At 42.9% G+C, this 18,892-nt stretch overlaps 1 protein-coding gene and 1 non-coding gene across 2 annotated transcripts in view; one reads left to right on the forward strand and one right to left on the reverse strand.

Moving 5' to 3' along the window:
- Window positions 1-18,892, reverse strand: part of LOC145414186 (tRNA:m(4)X modification enzyme TRM13 homolog) — a 382,509-nt gene that overhangs the window by 26,159 nt on the left and 337,458 nt on the right. Inside the window, exon 9 of the mRNA XM_080283763.1 lies at window positions 17,758-17,999. Within this exon, the coding sequence (XP_080139889.1) occupies window positions 17,758-17,999 (242 nt within the window). The remainder of the gene's footprint in view (window positions 1-17,757; window positions 18,000-18,892) is intronic.
- Window positions 7,473-7,591, forward strand: LOC145417009 (5S ribosomal RNA). The gene has a single exon (XR_013900381.1). It is a non-coding gene; the product is annotated as a 5S ribosomal RNA (ribosomal RNA).

Genomic DNA, 18,892 nt, shown 5'->3' on the forward strand with positions numbered 1-18,892 from the left:
AAGGTGTAGGTGAGAGTTTGGTGTGGGTGTAGTTAGGGAAGTAGGAGTGGGAAGAGTCAGGCTAGGGAACTGATAATCCGCTTATTATAATCCCTTCAGCCCAGCAATGTATTTTATAGGGTAGTTTATTTATGCTCGCCATATGATTTTATTCAGTTCAGGAAACATGTACTGAGGAGGTTAATGTGGGCTGTATCAAATGCCCCAAGTCTGAATATTGCCTGTGCTCAGTTAAAACGATTGCCAAGTTAAAGTCGTATGAAGTGTGGTATAAGCAATTCAATGGATGGTACTGAGGACCACTTACTGTATGAGAGTGACAGTGAAACAGTGATGATGACCGAGGTGATGACTTCCAGTGATGCTTCAGGACTTGGGGGAAGTAGTGATGAATTCTCAGGATTTGAAGACGAGTGCAATTTTCACCATGTCAGTAATATGAAGTGAATATAGGTTTTAGGTGATCATGACAGATGCAACCATGGAAAATTTAGGATCAATGGTGCTGTACACCTTTAGTCTTGCACTGACGATGTTTGGATGAATAAATTGTTTGAGATGTTTCATGTCCTTAAGTGATGATATTTATATTGAACAACCAAATACATTTTGATGTTTTTGGCATATAATAATGCCACTGGGTACTCCAAAACTGACTGATGTAAATGTTTCAGAGGTGAGCGAATGTTGCATGTGGTGTGTACATGTGTGCGTGTGTGTGTGTACCATAGCGACTAGGAGGCAGCAGTGTTAAGACCAAAAATGGATGTTTTCACAGTACTCGAATGTTTTGAGATGGATGTCTGTTTTTCGCAAATTCTGTTAAGAGAAATATGCATTTTTAACTGTTGATGCTGCAAGAAAAACAGCTGACAGTAAGGGAGTGATACTGGTAGAAGAGGGTAGAGACAGTTGTCTAGCGCTTGGGATACAGCAGTGTTGCTAAGGGACAGTTTCACCATTCTCGACATGTTTTGAGATGAATGTCTGTTTTTAGTAAACTGTGATCAATGAAGAACGTATTTTTAACTGTTGATGCTGCAAGGGAAACATCCCTGACAGTGAGGAGGTGATACTGAGAGGAAGGGGTAGAGACTGCTGTCTAGCGACTGGGAGGCAGCAGTGTTACTAAGGTGTAACAATGGATGTTTTCACCATACTCAGTATGTTTTGAAATGAATGTTTATAGTAAATTATGATCAGTGAAGCATGCATTTTTAATTGTTGATGCTGCAAGGCAAACATGGCTGACAGTGAAGGAGTGATGCTGAGAGAAGAGAGCAAAAACAGCTGTCTATCCTGTTCCCAAGCAGCCTTGCTATATTGAACTTTGGTTGTAAAACGTTGTAATTTGTGTATTTACAAGTGCTACCTTTTTATATCATTTGTGGAGGTAATTACAGGTTAGTTAGAGTGCATGATTAATGATGGTAGTAGTCTGATACTGTGCTTGAGTCAAGGCAATGTGAGGAAATTCCGTAACAGGTGTGGAATATGACGGGGTTCTTTTAGGATAAATGAACTGATGTGAACATTCATTGTATTTTATGTTTTCGTCAATGAATGAAAGAATAGAGTTTATTGACTTCATTTGTGGTTTTAAATTCATAAAATATTAAAAACAGTGTTTATATCAGTTTACTGATACATATTTATCAACAAAGTTGAGATGGCCTCGTGCTTTGAAGTCACGTTTTGTTAAGACGGGGTTTTGTTTTCTCTTTTCCTGTATCATTCTTTGTACATAAAAGAAGAAACTAAAGGATGATGAGCAGTACTGAATAGATTCTGAAAGGTGAGTGTGTATCTAAGTGATAGTGGCTCATATCAGTCACGTTTTGTCAAGAAGGGGCATTGTTTTCTTTTCCTGTACCATTCTTTGTATATAAAAAAAAGAAACCAAAGGCTGATGATCAGTAATGAATAGATTCTGAAAGGTGAGTGTGTATCTGTGTGGTAATGACTCTTATCAAGAAACCTTACTGCAGTCTTGGTTGGGGCAAACTTTTTTTTTCACAGAACTGCCCTGCCAGAATTAGGGTGCGTCTTTCACAATGCTGCGTCTTACATGCCGCGAAATACGGTATATGTATAACTGATCTACAAAACACACTACAAGAAGTTACAAAGTTTCTGTAAGATATGGCAGCAGCAAATGTACGAACCTCGTCTACGAATCTACAGTGAATTTCTATAAAAGCAGGCGAGACTCTACCCAAGATTAGCTTCAGTTCTACAGTGAATTAATACAAAATACAAGTCTACGAGCCTACAAGCCTACGAGTCTATGAGTGTACAGTTGATTCTACATTATCATGATTGAAAACAAACAATACCTCTTACAACCAACAACTCACAACCAGCTCCTGACAGTATTCTCTCCAACCCCCCCTCCATCTCCCCGATCATCACGCTGATGTAGAGGTGAAGAGGTCACAGGATGCCTTGCCAATGTTTAACAAAATATTGATACAAACAATCTTCCAATTTCTACAACGAAGCAACGAACTACAACCATCTACGATCAACTACAAGTAACAAGTCTACAAGACATCTCTATAAGCTTCTACATGCACCTACAAGTAGCGAGAGTCTTCATCCCACAACGAGTAAATCACAAGAGAAAAGGACCAAGAATACATCAAGAAAGAAAAACAAAACAAACAAACGAAGAGTGAGACATGACTCACAACTCACAACCACCTGACCTCACCCTCCTCTCTCTCCTAACGCCCCCCAACCTCCACCGCTGACACAGGAGTGCGAGAAGGTCAAAACGACGACAGCAAATTTCAAGTCCATATTCACAACTCATCTTACTCACTCATCTTCACTCAAGTTACTCGTCGCTACTCATTTACTCACCACAGCTACCAGTGTGGGAAGTCGACGTCACCATACGTGTTTGCTGAGACGACGCCACGCCTATCAACGTGAGTCTGACACCCCACAACACGTCAATCAACCCGTGAAGGACAACGCTATCACCACGTACAACACCACTCACACCATTCCCACCACGGTAAAAATTAGTGAGTTACAAAGTTACTTCATTTATACAATACACAGTAATAGACACAGTGATAGACAACACATTTTGCACAAACATATAAAACGTGCTGTATAGTTACAACTTATGTACACATACTTACTTTAATTATCAGCATAATTCAATTACTAAATAATCACCAACAATAAATATTCTACACTGTATATATTCATTCATTTAGTATAGCATTTATTTACTACCAACGAGTGTTACCATTTATCTATCTATCTATAGCCCGACGCCCTAATCCCGCAAAGGGTGGCCGCAGACAAAACGCCTCCAAGTCGCTCTGTCATCCACCATTTGACTACCCTCCCCCCAACTCACCCCCCCCTCCCTCATATACCTCTCAACTCCATCCCTCCACCTCATCCTCGGTCTACCTCTCCCTCTCCCTCCCTCCACCTCACCTACATACACCCTCTTAGTCAGTCTTTCATTCTCCATTCTCTTCACATGTCCAAACCACCTCAGTGTATTTCTCCTAATCTTCTCAACCACATCCACATCCACCCCACAACGTTCCTTCACTTCTTCATTCGTCAACCTGTCCCTCCACGTCACTCCACATGCTCCTCTCAAGTAACTCATTTCCACTGCTCTCACTCTTGACTTGTTCCCCTCTTGCAAGGTCCATGCCTCGCTTCCATACGTCAGGGCAGGGATCACAATACTATCATGCAGTGACTTCTTAACTTCCATACTCACCTCCCTACTTCTCATCACTGCTTTCAGTGTACCAACGACCTTCCTTCCCTGCTGTACCCTTTCACGCACTTCATCCCCCAAAGTTCCATCCTTACTCATCACACTACCCAAGTACTTGAATGCACTCACATTCTCCATATCCTCACCATCCAACCTCACTGCACATTCTGTGACTTCATTCCTCTCAAACACCATAACTTTACTTTTGTTTACATTACCTTTCAGATTCCTCCTCCTACACACTGTCCCAAATTCATTCACCAAACCTTGCAACTCCCATTCATCTTCACTCAACAGTACTGTATCATCAGCAAACAGCAACATCGGAAGCTTCCAAATCTCACCCTCATTCATTAGAGCCATCCCCACATCCACTGCCCTACCCTGCACCTCCTTTACAACTCCATCCATGTATATATTAAACAGCCATGGAGACATCACACAACCCTGTTTCAGTCCCACATTGAGATCAAAGAACTCACTCAGCTCACCATCCACTCGCACCGTAACCCTAGTTCCCTCGTACATACTCTTCACAGCACTCAACAATATCCCCTCCACTCCATATATTCTTAATACTTTCCACATACCTTGCCTATTTATTCTGTCATAAGCTTTCTCCAAGTCCATGAAGGCAGCATACACTTTCCTTCCCTTCTCTTGATACTTCTCCACTAAACATCTTTGAACAAATATCTGATCTACACACCCTTTTCCCTTCCTAAATCCCCCTTGTTCTTCTCCAACTAGCTCCTCTGTCATATGCTTAACCCTATCAATGAGTATTCTACCATATATTTTATCAGTCACACTAAGTAGGCAAATACCCCTATGGTTACCACATACTTCTCTCTCCCCTTTTCCTTTGTATAAAGGAACAATTATACCTGATTTCCAGTCCTCTGGAACCCTTCCCTCTTCCCAAGCCAATCTACACAACTTCCATATCCACTCTACAACAATCTCACCCCCATACCTAAGCATTTCACCACACACTCCATCAATTCCTGGGGCCTTTCCCAACTTAATATTCTTCATCGCTTCCACTACTTCTGTCCTACTGATCTCTTCCTCCCTCCTCTCATCTCTTCTTCTCTCAGCCATTCCCCAACCACTTATACTCGCACTGCTCTCACTCTCCACATTCAACAAATCCTCAAAGTGCTTCTTCCATCTCCTCAGTTTCTCTCTCTTCTCCACCAACAATCTATTATTCCTATCTTTCACTCCCCTACTATTTCCCCTTTCACACTGCCTTACTTTCTTTACCTCCTTCCAAAACAATTTCTTACTCTCCCTCCATTTCACACTCAGATTCCTCCCAAACTCCTCATCCACTTTCTTTTTACTCTCCTTCACCAGTCTCTTAACCTCCCTTCTCCTGCTCACATATACCTCTCTCTTCTCTCTCTCATCTTCTCCCCTACCTCTACTCGCTAACCATTCACTATATGCCTTCTTCTTTTGTTCCACATCTTGTTTCACTTCATCATTCCACCATGCTGTCCCTTGCACACCCTTGCATCTCCTCCTCACTCCACAAACCGCCTCACACGCTGCGCCTATCTCTTCCGTGAATATCTTACATACGTCTTCCACCCCTTCCATCTGCTCTAGCTCATACCTTCCCAGTCTTTCTTCCACTATGCTCTTATACTCTGTCATTTTCTCACTATCTTGCAATTTCTCCACTCTTCTCACAGGAGTTGCTTCCTCTTGTCTTTCCCTTTGTCTCCTCAACCACTTTCTTTGCAGCTCTTCCTTGGCCATCACTAAGTGATGGTCCGAGACTCCATTCCCCCACCCTCTTCACACTCTTGCATCCAACACTTGTCTTCTCATTCGCTCATCCACACACACGTAGTCTATCATTGCCTTTCGTTCAACAAGTTCACCATCCATCCTCCTCATTACTCTCCATGTACACTGGTGGATCATCTTATTTCGAAAGTATGTGTTGGCTATTGCCAACCCCTTACAAGCACAGATGTCCACCAAAGGACTTCCATTCCCATCTACGTCAGCTGGCACACCCCACTGACCAACCACTCCATCCACTCGTACATTCCTAACTTTGCCATTCATGTCTCCAATCAACAGCACTCTCTCGCTCCTCTCAAACTTGTCCATACACGCTTCTACACTCGCCCAAATCTCATCTTTCACTCTTGCCACCATTTATACCTACATAAAATACGTGTTTCATACATACAACTATACATTATTACATCTACAAATTAATAAAGAAAATATACCATCACAGTTACTCAGTAAGCGATTAAAAGAACTGTATTAAACATCTATTAATTAAGGCTACCTAGTGGAAACAGACAAATTAAGTTACAAGGAAAATCAGGAAAAGAAAAAAAAAATGGCCAACACAAATGACGTCAGCAAGAATGAACATCTTCCACACAATCGTGAAGACAAAGATTTCCACGCAGTGCTGACGCATATATTGCCCACGATAGGTACAAGTGAACAACAAGTCAGTGTATACAATATAGTTAATACTGTATATAGTGTATATATATTTTTTTTATACAAAATAACAAAATATGGGACTATATAATATCATTTTCAGTAATATTTGTGCAATATAAACTAAACCTTTAAAAAGGGCCTCAAGGGAATTAGCCAGCAATTATGCAACCTCGAACAACACCGAAAAAGTGTAGACAAACGAAGAAAAACAACTATAGAAAATCAATACATACAAAAAAAAACAAAAAACAGTAAGATCACATAACAAACAAATGAAAATAGGTGTAAGTGTTACTACAAATGCCAAAATTCCACATAAACTGCTTCTATAAGTGAAACAAAAAGCAAATTAGTATCCTCCACGAGCCAGTGGCATAGCACATCATCACTATCATCAACTGCAACATGACCGGATTAGTGATGTCAGGACTGCAATTACAGTATTACAATTATGTAATGACGAACGATTGCATTATGTTACACTTGCTACAATTATGTAACTACAAATGATATGTATCAATTATATAATGACAAACGATTGCATTATGTTACACTTGCTACAATTATGTACTTACAAACGATATGTAACAATTCATACAATGTTACAGTAATGCATTACCACAATATTATGTAACAATTCATACAAAGTTACAATTATGCATTACCACATAAAGCCATCGTTAAATTGGGGTTTGGCCATCGTTAGGCAGGGTATGGTGGTATTTCTACCCCCATCAATAAGCCTCATATATCGAGGAATACCTGTACTCCTGCCAGCAAGAGTGTATAGATTCATGGGGTCAATAGATTCATCACCAAGCCGCTTTGGACAGCCCCTAGGAATGATCTTGATTGGTGTGGATGTAGATGGGCCAGATCCACGTGAATCATCGGAGGTCAAGCGGCGGGAGGAGATCGAGCAAGAGTGCAGCATTTTCACTGTCACAATGCCGGACAATGACTGAGTGAATCATGGGGTATGCGGGAGCGATGAGAGTGTTATTGTCATCCTACTTCTCCATAGAACATGGAGAGTAACCTCAGTCCCTGCACTACTCTGAAAAATGGAGTGACCGCATATGCGGACACCTGTCTTTTGGCACTAGTACCCTCGGAAAGCACATGCTGACACCCGTCTTTTAAGGGTTAACATTACTTATATACTGATTTTTGGAGTTATCTAAATACTGCTCTTCCCAGTGTGCAATATAAGAAATATAACTAGGCTGTTGCCAACGGCCATACCACGTTGAGTACGCTGCTTCCCATTCGATCAGCGAAGTTAAGCAACGTTGGGTCTGGTTAGTACTTGGATGGGTGACCGCCTGGGAACACCAGATGCTGTTGGCATCCCTACGTCAAGTGGGGTTGGTGGAGGATTAGTGCCCCTCCCAGTAAAACAATTAACTCTAAGCCCCTGGCCACCCTGTCTGGGATACATGGCGTCTGGCAATGAATGAATGAATGAACTAGGCTGTGGCAACTGCCAGATACCATTTTCTGAGCAAAATGTACCGGGAATCAGGTCATCACTTCTTTGGCCATTTGTACAAAGGGGGGCCAAGGAAGAAGTCCATTATCAGGATGGATCCACTTTCTAGACATGCCTTTGGCTCTGTTATGCTGGATAATCAGGGGATTACTGTATACAATTTCTCAGTATGCAGTCAGTTTACATGACATATAATCTAACTGCATACTGGGTCATGACTGTATTGGGTGACCTCAAATTTCAAGCAAAGATATTCTGCCCCATTGTAAAGCACAGTACCTGTCTAAAGATTTGAACACAATGGTAATCAAAAGCATCAGCAGTAGAGGAAGTGAAAATCTTAGAAGTTCCCCATTAACACAATCACTATGAGGTCTGTTCAGAAAGTATCCGACCTTAGGGTCTAAAAAAATAAAAAGCTAATCTGTTGACCTAGGACATTAATCCCTCCATCAAAGTAGGCCCCTTCTGACTTGACACACATAACCCAACATTCTTTTCACTGCCTGCAACATTTTTCAGAGTCAGATTTTGGTAACTCTGTCAGGACACTAAAATATCATAACACTCTACATAATAGCTAGTGACATATATGCTGTTAACCCCTTCTTTACCAAAATGCATTTGGCAGTACATCTGTACTTCCATTCTTAAAGCCACTGAGGTACCAAGAAAATTTTGGAAGTACACAAGTACTTCCAAACATCATGGCTGTCTGCACAGCTTTGTTCCCTCAGTATGGCTCTTGTAATCCTTCCACGTGATTTTCAGGTGCAGAAAAAGCTGGATTATATGGTAACGCTCCTTTTTGCTCGACCAATGATAACATTATTATGTCATACATACGTCATGAAACTTCATTAGTTTCGATCAACTGTAGACTGCATATATGACGTAATTTCTCAAGCACCAATCAGATTATCAGCCTCCTCACCACCCACGCCTCCCCAGCGAGTCTGCAACTATTTTTCAAGTAAATTTGTGAATGATTACTTAGTGTGCTTGTGGCCTTGGAGGGAATGTGTACTCTGCGCTATACCCCACCACAGACCCCCGTTATACGGAAATATGTCATCAAGTGATGAGGAGGAGGATTTTACCCTCCATTTAGACAGTGATCTGGATGAATCTGATAATGAATGGTTGTCTGGGGAAGGTGACAATGATCCATTGTATGAGCTGAAAAAGAGTGTGGGTGGGAACACAGACGACATTGAAAGTTGTGTGTCAAGTGTGTCTGCCTCGAGTTCTGACTCCTCTTCAACTCCTCGTACATTTAGGTTACTGAGTGACCCTTTTTCAGACAAAAGACCAAATGATTTGCCGAGTGTGGTGGAAGATTATCCGAATGTGCGTCCAGAAGTAATTTATCAAAATGAAAATCACCAATACAGTGAGTCTGGTTGTATCATGTTGTTTATGACAAAAGAGACAGTGCAAAACATTTGTTCTTGGACAAATACATGTGCAGGCAAATTTTTCATTGAGAACCCAACAAAAAGCATGAGGAATTTCATGGGTAGGAGATGGGTTGATGTAACTGAAAGAGAGTTCTTTGTGTTTCTTTATGTTTAGCTCAACATTACCAGGCCTGGCACGACCAGTAACCCACATGCATTCCTCTCTCTCATCTTTCTCTTATTATCCCTTCTTTTTCTCTTCCTTTTATTTTCCTTTTATACTCCCTACACCCATAATGTTTTCCTTTAACATCAGTTTTTTCCCTTCTTCCTTCATTTTTTCTTCACTTCTTTCATTCTTCTTTATCATGTATGGCCTTGCTTGCCTGGTTGTGTCTGCCTTGGAGTGTGCCTGTATATAGGTCACCTTCTCACCCACAAAAAACCTATTATTTATTGCAAGAAATCAACATAAATTACAAGGTAAGTAAATAAACATATAAACTGTGCATATTACTGTTTTCATGGCTAAATATTTATTGGTTATTTATGTACGCATGTTTTAATAAGGCTTATGAAGAAAACAAAAATATGTATTTTTTTTTTTTTTTTTTTTTTTTGGGGGGGGAAACGATCTTTTGGGGTTTATCTGATCACTGATGTTAAAAAAAATAAACAACGCAAAGTTATTAGCTTGGACGCGATGATGAATTAACCCCTAACCCCCGACGCACTAAAAATGTTGCGTGACAACTCAGTTGGGGGGGGGAGGGGGGGACTGCTGACGCAGGGCATAGTGCTCGGCAAAGAAGAGGTTAATACCGGTATGTAATATAGAAGTTTGAAGAAAGTCGTGCCTAAGCTTGAGAGGTCTGGAGGGAAACAGCATTGCACATTCTAGCCAGGGAGTTTCGCACACAACACATTATGACATCAGATGGGAAGCTCAACAAATGTGGAAAGTTCCTCCACACATGCCTTCACGCGTGACCCAACCAGTCATATGCAGGGGAAATTGGAGAGAGAAGGCAGAAGAGGCTAGGAGAGAGAAGAGGCACAGTGAAGGAGGCAGGAACAGAGGTCACGGAGTTTGCTAGCATTCTTGCCTTAGTACTCCTCCTGTGAGATACTTTCTCTGGAATAAAACTGCAGTCAAACCCTAGAGTCATCTTTATCGTTCTCCTGCCATCCACAAAAAGACCAACCTAAACATTCTCTCCTCTTAAAATCCCTACAATATAACACATTTTTGGAAACGCTAGGTGATGGTTACGCTATTATTTGGTGGCAGTGGTGGGATAAAATAATATCGTAGCCATCATTGAGTGTTTCCAAAAATGTGTTAGATTGTAGGGATTTTAAGAGATAATGTTCAAGTTGGTCTTGCTGTGGATGGCAGGAGAAAGATAAAGATGAGTCTGGGGTCTAACTGCAGTTTTATTCTCCAGAGGAAGTTATCTTCACAAGAGCAGTACTAAGGCGAGAGCGGTTTATGCTACTAACTCTGTGCCCCTCTGTCCTTGCCTCCTCCACCATGCCTCTTCTCTCTCCTAACCCCTTCTGCCCTCTCTCTCCAATTTCCCCTGTACATGACTGGTTGGGTCATGCATGAGGGCATGTGTGGAGGAACTTTCCACACTTGTTGAGTTTCCCACCCACTGTCATAATGTGTTATGTGCGAAATTCCCTGGCTAGAATGTGCATTGCTGTTTCCTCCGGATCTCTCGAGCTTAGGCACGACTTTCTTCAAACCTTTATATTACATATTAACCCCTTAACCGCGGGGCGTCACTTTCGTGACGCTCGGCCACAATGGATCATACCGCGGGGCATCACTTCTGTGATTCTGTGTTAATTTGAATTATCCCGGGCTCTCAAGTGGTGGCTTGTATCATCTATCAGTACTGCCAATGTCCAACACTAATCAGCACTTCAAATCTCATCTGTACTCCCATCCATTGTTGACATTTTAGCAATTTTACCCCCTTCGTGACTCCCCTCCCTACCTGCCCTCCATTACCCTGTCCTCTCACCTCCCATGCCGCGCTGCGGTACGCAAATTTCCCCCGGATTTTTCCACAGATTTCATCCATTGAAATAAGCCCTATGCCCTATATTTATACAAAATAATATATACCAAAAAAAAAATCAGGTAAGTGATAGTGTTATACACCAGGAATTGGCTAATTATCACCTGACAACACCTCACGTGCATTCATTCGCTACATTACCACGGTAATTTCCCCTTTGAATTATGCCTTGTAATCGATGTCTGTAATAAAAATATATATCAGAAAGGAAGGGAGATGCCTAAGTGACATTTACATTCACCTGGAACTACCTATTTCTTTATGTATTGCCGAGATTTTCTACCTATAAAAAATTAGCATGTAAGTTAGCAGCAGTCAGCCTCAGTGTCATTGTCAACCCTTCCCTTCTCAGATAAGCCGTGGCATTTAGTTCCTTGTCCTCCGCTGTAGTGAAACCATGTCGCACTCACGCCCCGCCATTCCTGCTGCTTCTGCGCCCATTGCAATGGGCCCCATGACCTCTACCCCTAAGAAAAGTAGTGAGGGAAACAGGAAAGGCCTTAGTGACTCTGCAGTGGCACGTGAACTTGCAGAATTGTCCATGGTGATGATGGACAGTGATTTTGACGATTCGGGTGAATCGTGTGATGAGCCGGGTGAAGTTATTGTGCCAGAAACTGCTACAACGAGTGCTCCAGTGTCGGAAGTAGTCTCTAGCTCCAAGGGAAAGGAGCCGTTAGTGCAGCAAGGCAAGGAATTTGGGAAGGGAGTGAAAAGGCGGCGTGTTAGCCCCAGAACAATGTCCCCGCGTGACCCAGCCCGCCATGAGTCCCGGGTGCATTCACCTCCCCGTTCCCCAAGCCCCACTTCACTCATTTCTTCCTCATCGTCGGCTGAGTTATCTCCGGAGTCTTCGTCGTCGGAGTCACCACCAGCATCAACAGCGAAGGCAAGCCGTAGAGGAAGAGGTAAATCAAGGACTGTGAAAAGTAGTGTTGTTAGTAGGGTAAGGGCTGCTAGTGCTGTACGGCAACCTAGGGTCAGTGCGAGTGACCTTGAACGAGATAAATCTGCCTCACAGCCAACCTCCACCACCACCACCACCACCACCACCACCCGCCCTACACCGCCACGACAGGGAATCCTGGACGCCTTCGCGTGGACAGAAGGGTCAGATTTTGTGCCTCAAAATTTAGTATTTGATGAGAGCTCCTCAGGAGTTCAGCCTGCCTTCACTCTTGACGATAATGCTGAGTGTGTGGACTACCTTTTGGCCTTCCTAGATGATGAAGTCATGCAGCACATATGTGATGAGACCAACAGGTATGAATCACAATGTGCTGCAAGTGGTACAGGTGCAGCCAAGATGCAACAGTGGTCCATGCTGGGAGTGCAGGAGCTGTATGTGTTCTTTGCCCTCATGCTTCTCATGCCACACTCCAAGAAGCATGAGTTGGAAGAATACTGGTCCATGGACCGCTTACTACCCTCACCCACCTTCAATAAGTACATGGCCAGAGATCCCTTCCGGAACATCATGGGAAACCTGCACTTTGCCGACAACGATGTACCTTCCCAAACCGAACCACTCTGGAAGATCAGGGAGATTCTGAGCAGAATGAAGGATAAGTTTATGTCATTCTTCCACCCCTTTCAGAAGGTTGTCATTGACGAATCCTTGGTTTTGTTCAGAGGACGTCTTCGGTTTGTTCAGTACATTCCAACCAAACACCATCGCTTTGGAATTAAGTTCTTTGTACTGTGCGACTGTAAGACGGGGTACATCCTTGACTTCGTCATTTATTCAGCCAGCACTGTCGATCTGGATAAAACACACCCCCTTGGCTTCTCAGGCTGTGTAGTGAAAGTGCTCCTAGAAAAGTACTTTGGTGGGAATCATGTGCTGTATACAGACAACTACTATACAGCACCGAAACTTGCCAAATACCTTTCTGAGCACGGCATTGGCTCCTGCGGCAATGTCAAAAGTAATCGTGCCGACTTCCCCAAATTCACAGAGGCAGGAACCTCGCAGTGAGGAGACGTGCACCTACGCAAGTCTAAGATGCTGGCAATACGGTGGCATGACAAGAGGGTCGTGCACATGCTCACCACCGTACATAAGGGGGAGATGACAGACAGTGGGAAGGTCGACCGTAGGACAGGCGAACCTGTGAGGAAACCTGATGCTGTGTTGCACTTCAATATCAACATGCGGCTGGTGGACAAGTCCGACATGATGACTGGTGAGATCGACTGCCTCAGGAAGAATACTAGGTGGTGCAGGAAAGTTTTTCTGCATCTCATAGATATGACGATGCTGAACGCCTTCATCCTGTACAAGATGAAGGTCAAGCCACCCAAGTCCTTCTCCCTGAGGTTGTTCGCCAGGACTTGTGTCCAGCAGCTGCTGGAAAGATATGGTAGGGTGACAGCAGCAACTCCAAGGAGCCATCCAGTAACACTTCCCGACCGACTTGAGCAGAGGGCGTATATGGATCGGCACAGACTTGAGCTTATGCCTGCCACAGGGAAAAGGAAGGCTGCGATCCGCAGGTGTCTGGTGTGTGCACATACCACCCGCCGCACACCTGAGCACAAACGCACCTCTTGGCAGTGCGCTGAGTGCCAGGTTCCCCTCTGTGTTACCTGCTTCTTCGATTACCACAGCCAGAAGCAGTTCTAACAGTGCAAGTGTGAAAGGAGAATAATTTGGAAATAATGTGTAAATAATGTGTAAATAGCAAGTGAAAGCAATGGATGTTCAGTACATATGATTGAACAGTGTATTATAGTTTTATCTTACTGAAAGTGACATTGAATAACATAGTGTAAGTAAAATAGAAGGGTAAATATTGGAAATAGAAGAGAAAATGTAAATAGTAATGTAAGTAATTAGTAATATAAGAATATGAGTACAAATAATTTCTGTTATAACAGTGAAAGTGAATCCGTGGCTCTCTACGTATTTTACTGAATGAAAAATTGAATGACTTCAGTGACAATAAACTAATACAACTGAAGGAAAATTATGGAGAAAGACTCCAGATATATATAAGTGTGATATAGTAATAGAAATATAAAGTGTGAGGGGTTTTATGAATAATAAATGACAGAGAGCCTAGAGCGAACTAGCGCAAGTGCGATGATCAGACGCGCTCGTAATTTCCATTGCATTCAAAGTGGTTTTATTTTTGGAGTATGGATCCCAAACTACTTGAAAATCATAGAGTAGTGTTTATAGTGTTTATATCTGGCTGTGGTAATCATATTACGGGTTGTCGGGAAGTGTAAAGTGGAGACTTCGTTACCCAACTTCAGAGGTCTCCACAAGTCCTACGGTAACTGACGAAGGCTCAACAAACATTCCAGGAGAAAGCTGAAGGTATGTGCCATAAGCATATGTATTTTTAATATTCTAGGACTAATAACTGATTTTTGGCAAATATTTTTTGAGAGTCTGTCGGAGCCCGAATAACCCCGCTGGACACGCAAAACATTGGTAAACACGCCCGCGGTGTAGGGGTTAACAGCATATATGTCACTAGCTATTATGTAATGTCTATCTATCTATCTATCTATTGTCAGACGCCTCAATCCCGTTTGGGGTGGCCACAAACAAATCGCCTCCAAGTTGCCCTGTCCCCTGCCATTTCACTGCCCTGCTCCCAACTCACACACCCCTCTCTCATATACCTCTCCACCCTACCCCTCCATCTCATCCTCAGCCTCCCCCTCCCTCTTCCCCCCTCCACCTCACTCACATACACTCTCTTCGTCAGTCTTTCACCCTCCATCCTCTCCACATGGCCAAACCACCTCAGTGTGTTCCTCATAACGCTTCCTATCACATCCACATCAACACCACAACGCTCCTTTATATCCTCATTCGTCAGCCTGTCTCTCCATGTGACTCCACAGACTCCTTTTAAATAACTCATTTCCACTGCTCTCACTCTTGACTTGTGTCCTTCCAACAACGTCCAAGCTTCACTTCCGTATGTTAGAGCTGGTATCACAATACTGTCATATGTCACTAGCTATTATGTAATGTCTATCTATCTATCTATCTATTGCCAGACGCCTCAATCCCATTTGGGGTGGCCACAAACAAATCGCCTCCAAGTCGCCCTGTCCCCTGCCATTTCACTGCCCTGCTCCCAACTCACACACCCCTCTCTCATATACCTCTCCACCCCACCCCTCCATCTCATCCTCGGCCTCCACCTCACTCACACACACTTTGTCAGTCCTTCACCCTCCATCCTCTCCATATGGCCAAACCACCTCAGTGTGTTCCTCATAACGCTTCCTATCACATCCACATCAACACCACAACGCTCCTTTATATCCTCATTCGTCAGCCTGTCTCTCCATGTGACTCCACAGACTCCTCTTAAATATCTCATTTCCACTGCTCTCACTCTTGACTTGTGTCCTTCCAACAACGTCCAAGCTTCACTTCCGCACGTTAGAGCTGGTATCACAATACTGTCATGTAGTAACTTTTTCACTTCCATTCTCACTTCCCTGTTTCTTATCACTGCTTTCAAAGAACCAGCAACCTTTCTTCCCTGCTGTACCCTTTCACGCACTTCACCCTCCAAACTTCCATCCTTACTCGTCACACTACCCAAGTACTTAAACGTACTCACATTTTCCAATTCCTCACCATCCAACCTCACTGTACATTCACTGACTTCACCTCTCTCAAAGACCATCACTTTACTCTTCCCTACATTCACCTTTAGATTCAGTTTCTTACACACTCTCCCAAACTCATCCACCAAGCCTTGCAGCTCCCCTTCATCTTCACTCAACAACACAGTATCATCTGCAAACAACAGTACAGGGAGTTTCCAAACACTATCCTCTCTCACCAGGGCCACTCCAACATCCACTACCCTACCCTGTACCTCTTTTATTACCCCATCCATGTCCTGACATCTGCTGCAGGTGCTTCGTCACATTTGTCATGATTTCTTCTCTCGTCTCAAATCAGGAATCCTTCAGCAGAGTTTTGAGCTTGGGGAATAACCAAAAGTCACACATAGCTATGACTGGTGAGCAGGGAGCCTGCCAGACCTGCAGGATGTTGTGCTTTGCCAAAAATTCCTGAATCAGTTGAGAAGAATGGGCAGCGGTGTTGTCACGGTGCAGCTTCCAACTTGCCTCTTTCCAAAGGTCTTGTCTCTTTCACCAAACTGCATCACACAGATGATGGATAATGTTGAGATAGTAATGTCTGTCGACAGTCTGACCTGGTGTGTATTGATGATGAACAACACTACAGTAGTCAAGAAAAAACTGTCAACATGCATTTCACCTTGCTGTGGACCTGTCATGCTTCTTTATGGCTGAGGCAACCCAGCATGCTTCCACTGGGACAACTCTGCTTTGGTTTTTGGGTCATACTCTCACACCCAAGTTTCACTTCCAGTGGTAACAGTTTTCAGAACGTCTGGATCGTTATTTGCACCCTCCGGTGTGTCATGAGTAAAGTTCATCTGCAAAGCTTGTTGTTCACATGAAAGAAGCTTTGGAATGAACTTGGCAGCAACTCTTTACATGCCCAAATCATCCTTCAAAATTTTATGTGCTGATCCATTGCTGATTCCAATTTCATTAACAGTTTCTCTGACAGTCAACCAATGATTTCCCATGACCAAATCGCAGACTTTCTTCACATTTTCAGCACTCCTGCTTGTTTATGTCCTCCCAGGATGTGGCATGCTCTCAACTGACATTTGGCCATTTTGAAGTGATTTACTACTCCTTTATTTGCATTACCCCCACTGCTTCACTCCCAAGTACTTGTCGGATCATCCTGATAGTTTCAACTTGGGTATCACCCAGTTTTTGGCAAAATATGATGCAGTAACAAAGTCTGACTTTTTTTGGTCACTGTGACAGGTGTAAGGTGCAAAACCATGAACAGTGACATCCTAATTACACCCGCATATGCAATATGATGGAGTTGTGCTTGGCTCAGCTGGTTTGTCTATCTGTTCTTCTATCTCTCTCTTACCAAGATTATTGAAAATAACAGACCTGAAATGCACCAGATTTGGAATAAAGATTGAGGACCATCTAGGAACAAGAGAATAAATTTTGGCTGAAAAGTGTCATAAGCCAAAGGCATGGTCAACTAAAACAGTTTTGATCTGATTTACCTCAAACTTGGTGGAACCGGTGATTGTCAAGAAAGGATGAAGCAATTCAGTTTAAAGAGCAACCAGTCAAAGGTAAAGGCCACAGGGCAAGATCAGACATCTGGTTCTTTATTTTTCATTAAATCTGACCCAACTTGGTCTACGAACTTAAAGTCAGCCAAGGATGAAATGACATTTTGAAAACAGTAGGTCAAAGGGCAGGGTCAATTTAAATATTTCTGATCCAACTTAAGACCAAACAACTGGAAGTGTTACAATCAGGCAAGGAAGAAGTAATATGAGTCTGAGAACAACTGGTCAATGGTTAAGGTCTTAGAATGACAGAAGGGCATGGATGTTGCACTTTCAGAGTGCTCCTTGCTTTAGTAATTTATCGCATTACAAGTAGAGCATAGGGATAACTGGGTTAAATGGGACTTACTTCCTTGTTTCTTTCTCCTCTGTTATGTCATCTCCTTGGAGTGGTGACATCTCTGAGTTATTTTCTTCTTCCTGTCCACTCTCTCCACTTGCATACTGTTTCTTTTCTTGATTTATTTCTGGTTCTTCATTATCCTTGCAGTCCTGTGTCTCCCCATTAACCTTCTCACTCCGTGGATTGCACGTCGCCCAACTAGTGAGGGAAGTGAGAGTGTAGAACTCTTCAGGAGAAAACCCAGCTTCCTGAAAGTGTTCATCATCATCATTATCCTTATTATTCTAACGTCTTTTATCCACCAAAGGATAAGATACGGTAAGGCATGGTCAAAAGAGAGAGAGAGAGAGAGAGTGTGTGTGTGTGTGTGTGTGTGTGTGTGTGTGTGTGTGTGTGTGTGTGTGTGTGTGTGTGTGTGTGTGTGTGTGTGTGTGTGTGTGTGTGTGTGTGTGTGTGTGTGTGTGTGTGTGTGTGTGTGTGTGTGTGTGTGTGTGTGTGTGTGTGTGTGTGTGTGTGTGTGTGTGTGTGTGTGTGTGTGTGTGTGTGTGTGTGTGTTTCAAGAAAAAGTTAGTACAATAATCCTCCCTACCCCAACCACGGGGTTCACCAACAGCAGAATTCACTTATACACAGTAATATGTTTGTATACCAAATCACCTACTATGGGTCCTTGGTTCATATATACTCAGTTTGCAGTGGCTGCCACCAGGTGGCAGCAACATTCTCCCATAATTGCAGCTTTCTCATCTTCAGTCTGTTTTGTTACTGAGAGCAGACTGAGTGGGTGTGCTGTTACAGTATCTCCCTCTATGAGTTTATCACTTGTCCTGTTGTCATCATGGGCCCAAAACGTTAAGTCTAGTGAGGACGAGGATGGCGATGAGGACAACAGTGAGGAGAGTAAAAAAAATGAGGTAAACATACGTTTTAAGCAGTAAAAGCACCTAACCAAATCAGCTCTTCTTCTTCCTGATGGTCTGTTTTATTTTTCTGATTATATATGGGGTGGTAAATAAACGTTTCTCGTTAAATTTATTTCCCTGTTGTTTTTTGCTGTTTTGCTGTGACAACTCATCTGATTCATCAGCATAATGGTGGAAGGAACTGTTCTAACCTAAATGTTTAACTTAACCTAGCCTAA

The sequence above is a fragment of the Coenobita brevimanus genome, chromosome 13, assembly GCF_032717465.1.
Source record: "Coenobita brevimanus isolate Jiangsu-jjx chromosome 13, ASM3271746v2, whole genome shotgun sequence".
Classification (NCBI taxonomy): domain Eukaryota; kingdom Metazoa; phylum Arthropoda; class Malacostraca; order Decapoda; family Coenobitidae; genus Coenobita; species Coenobita brevimanus.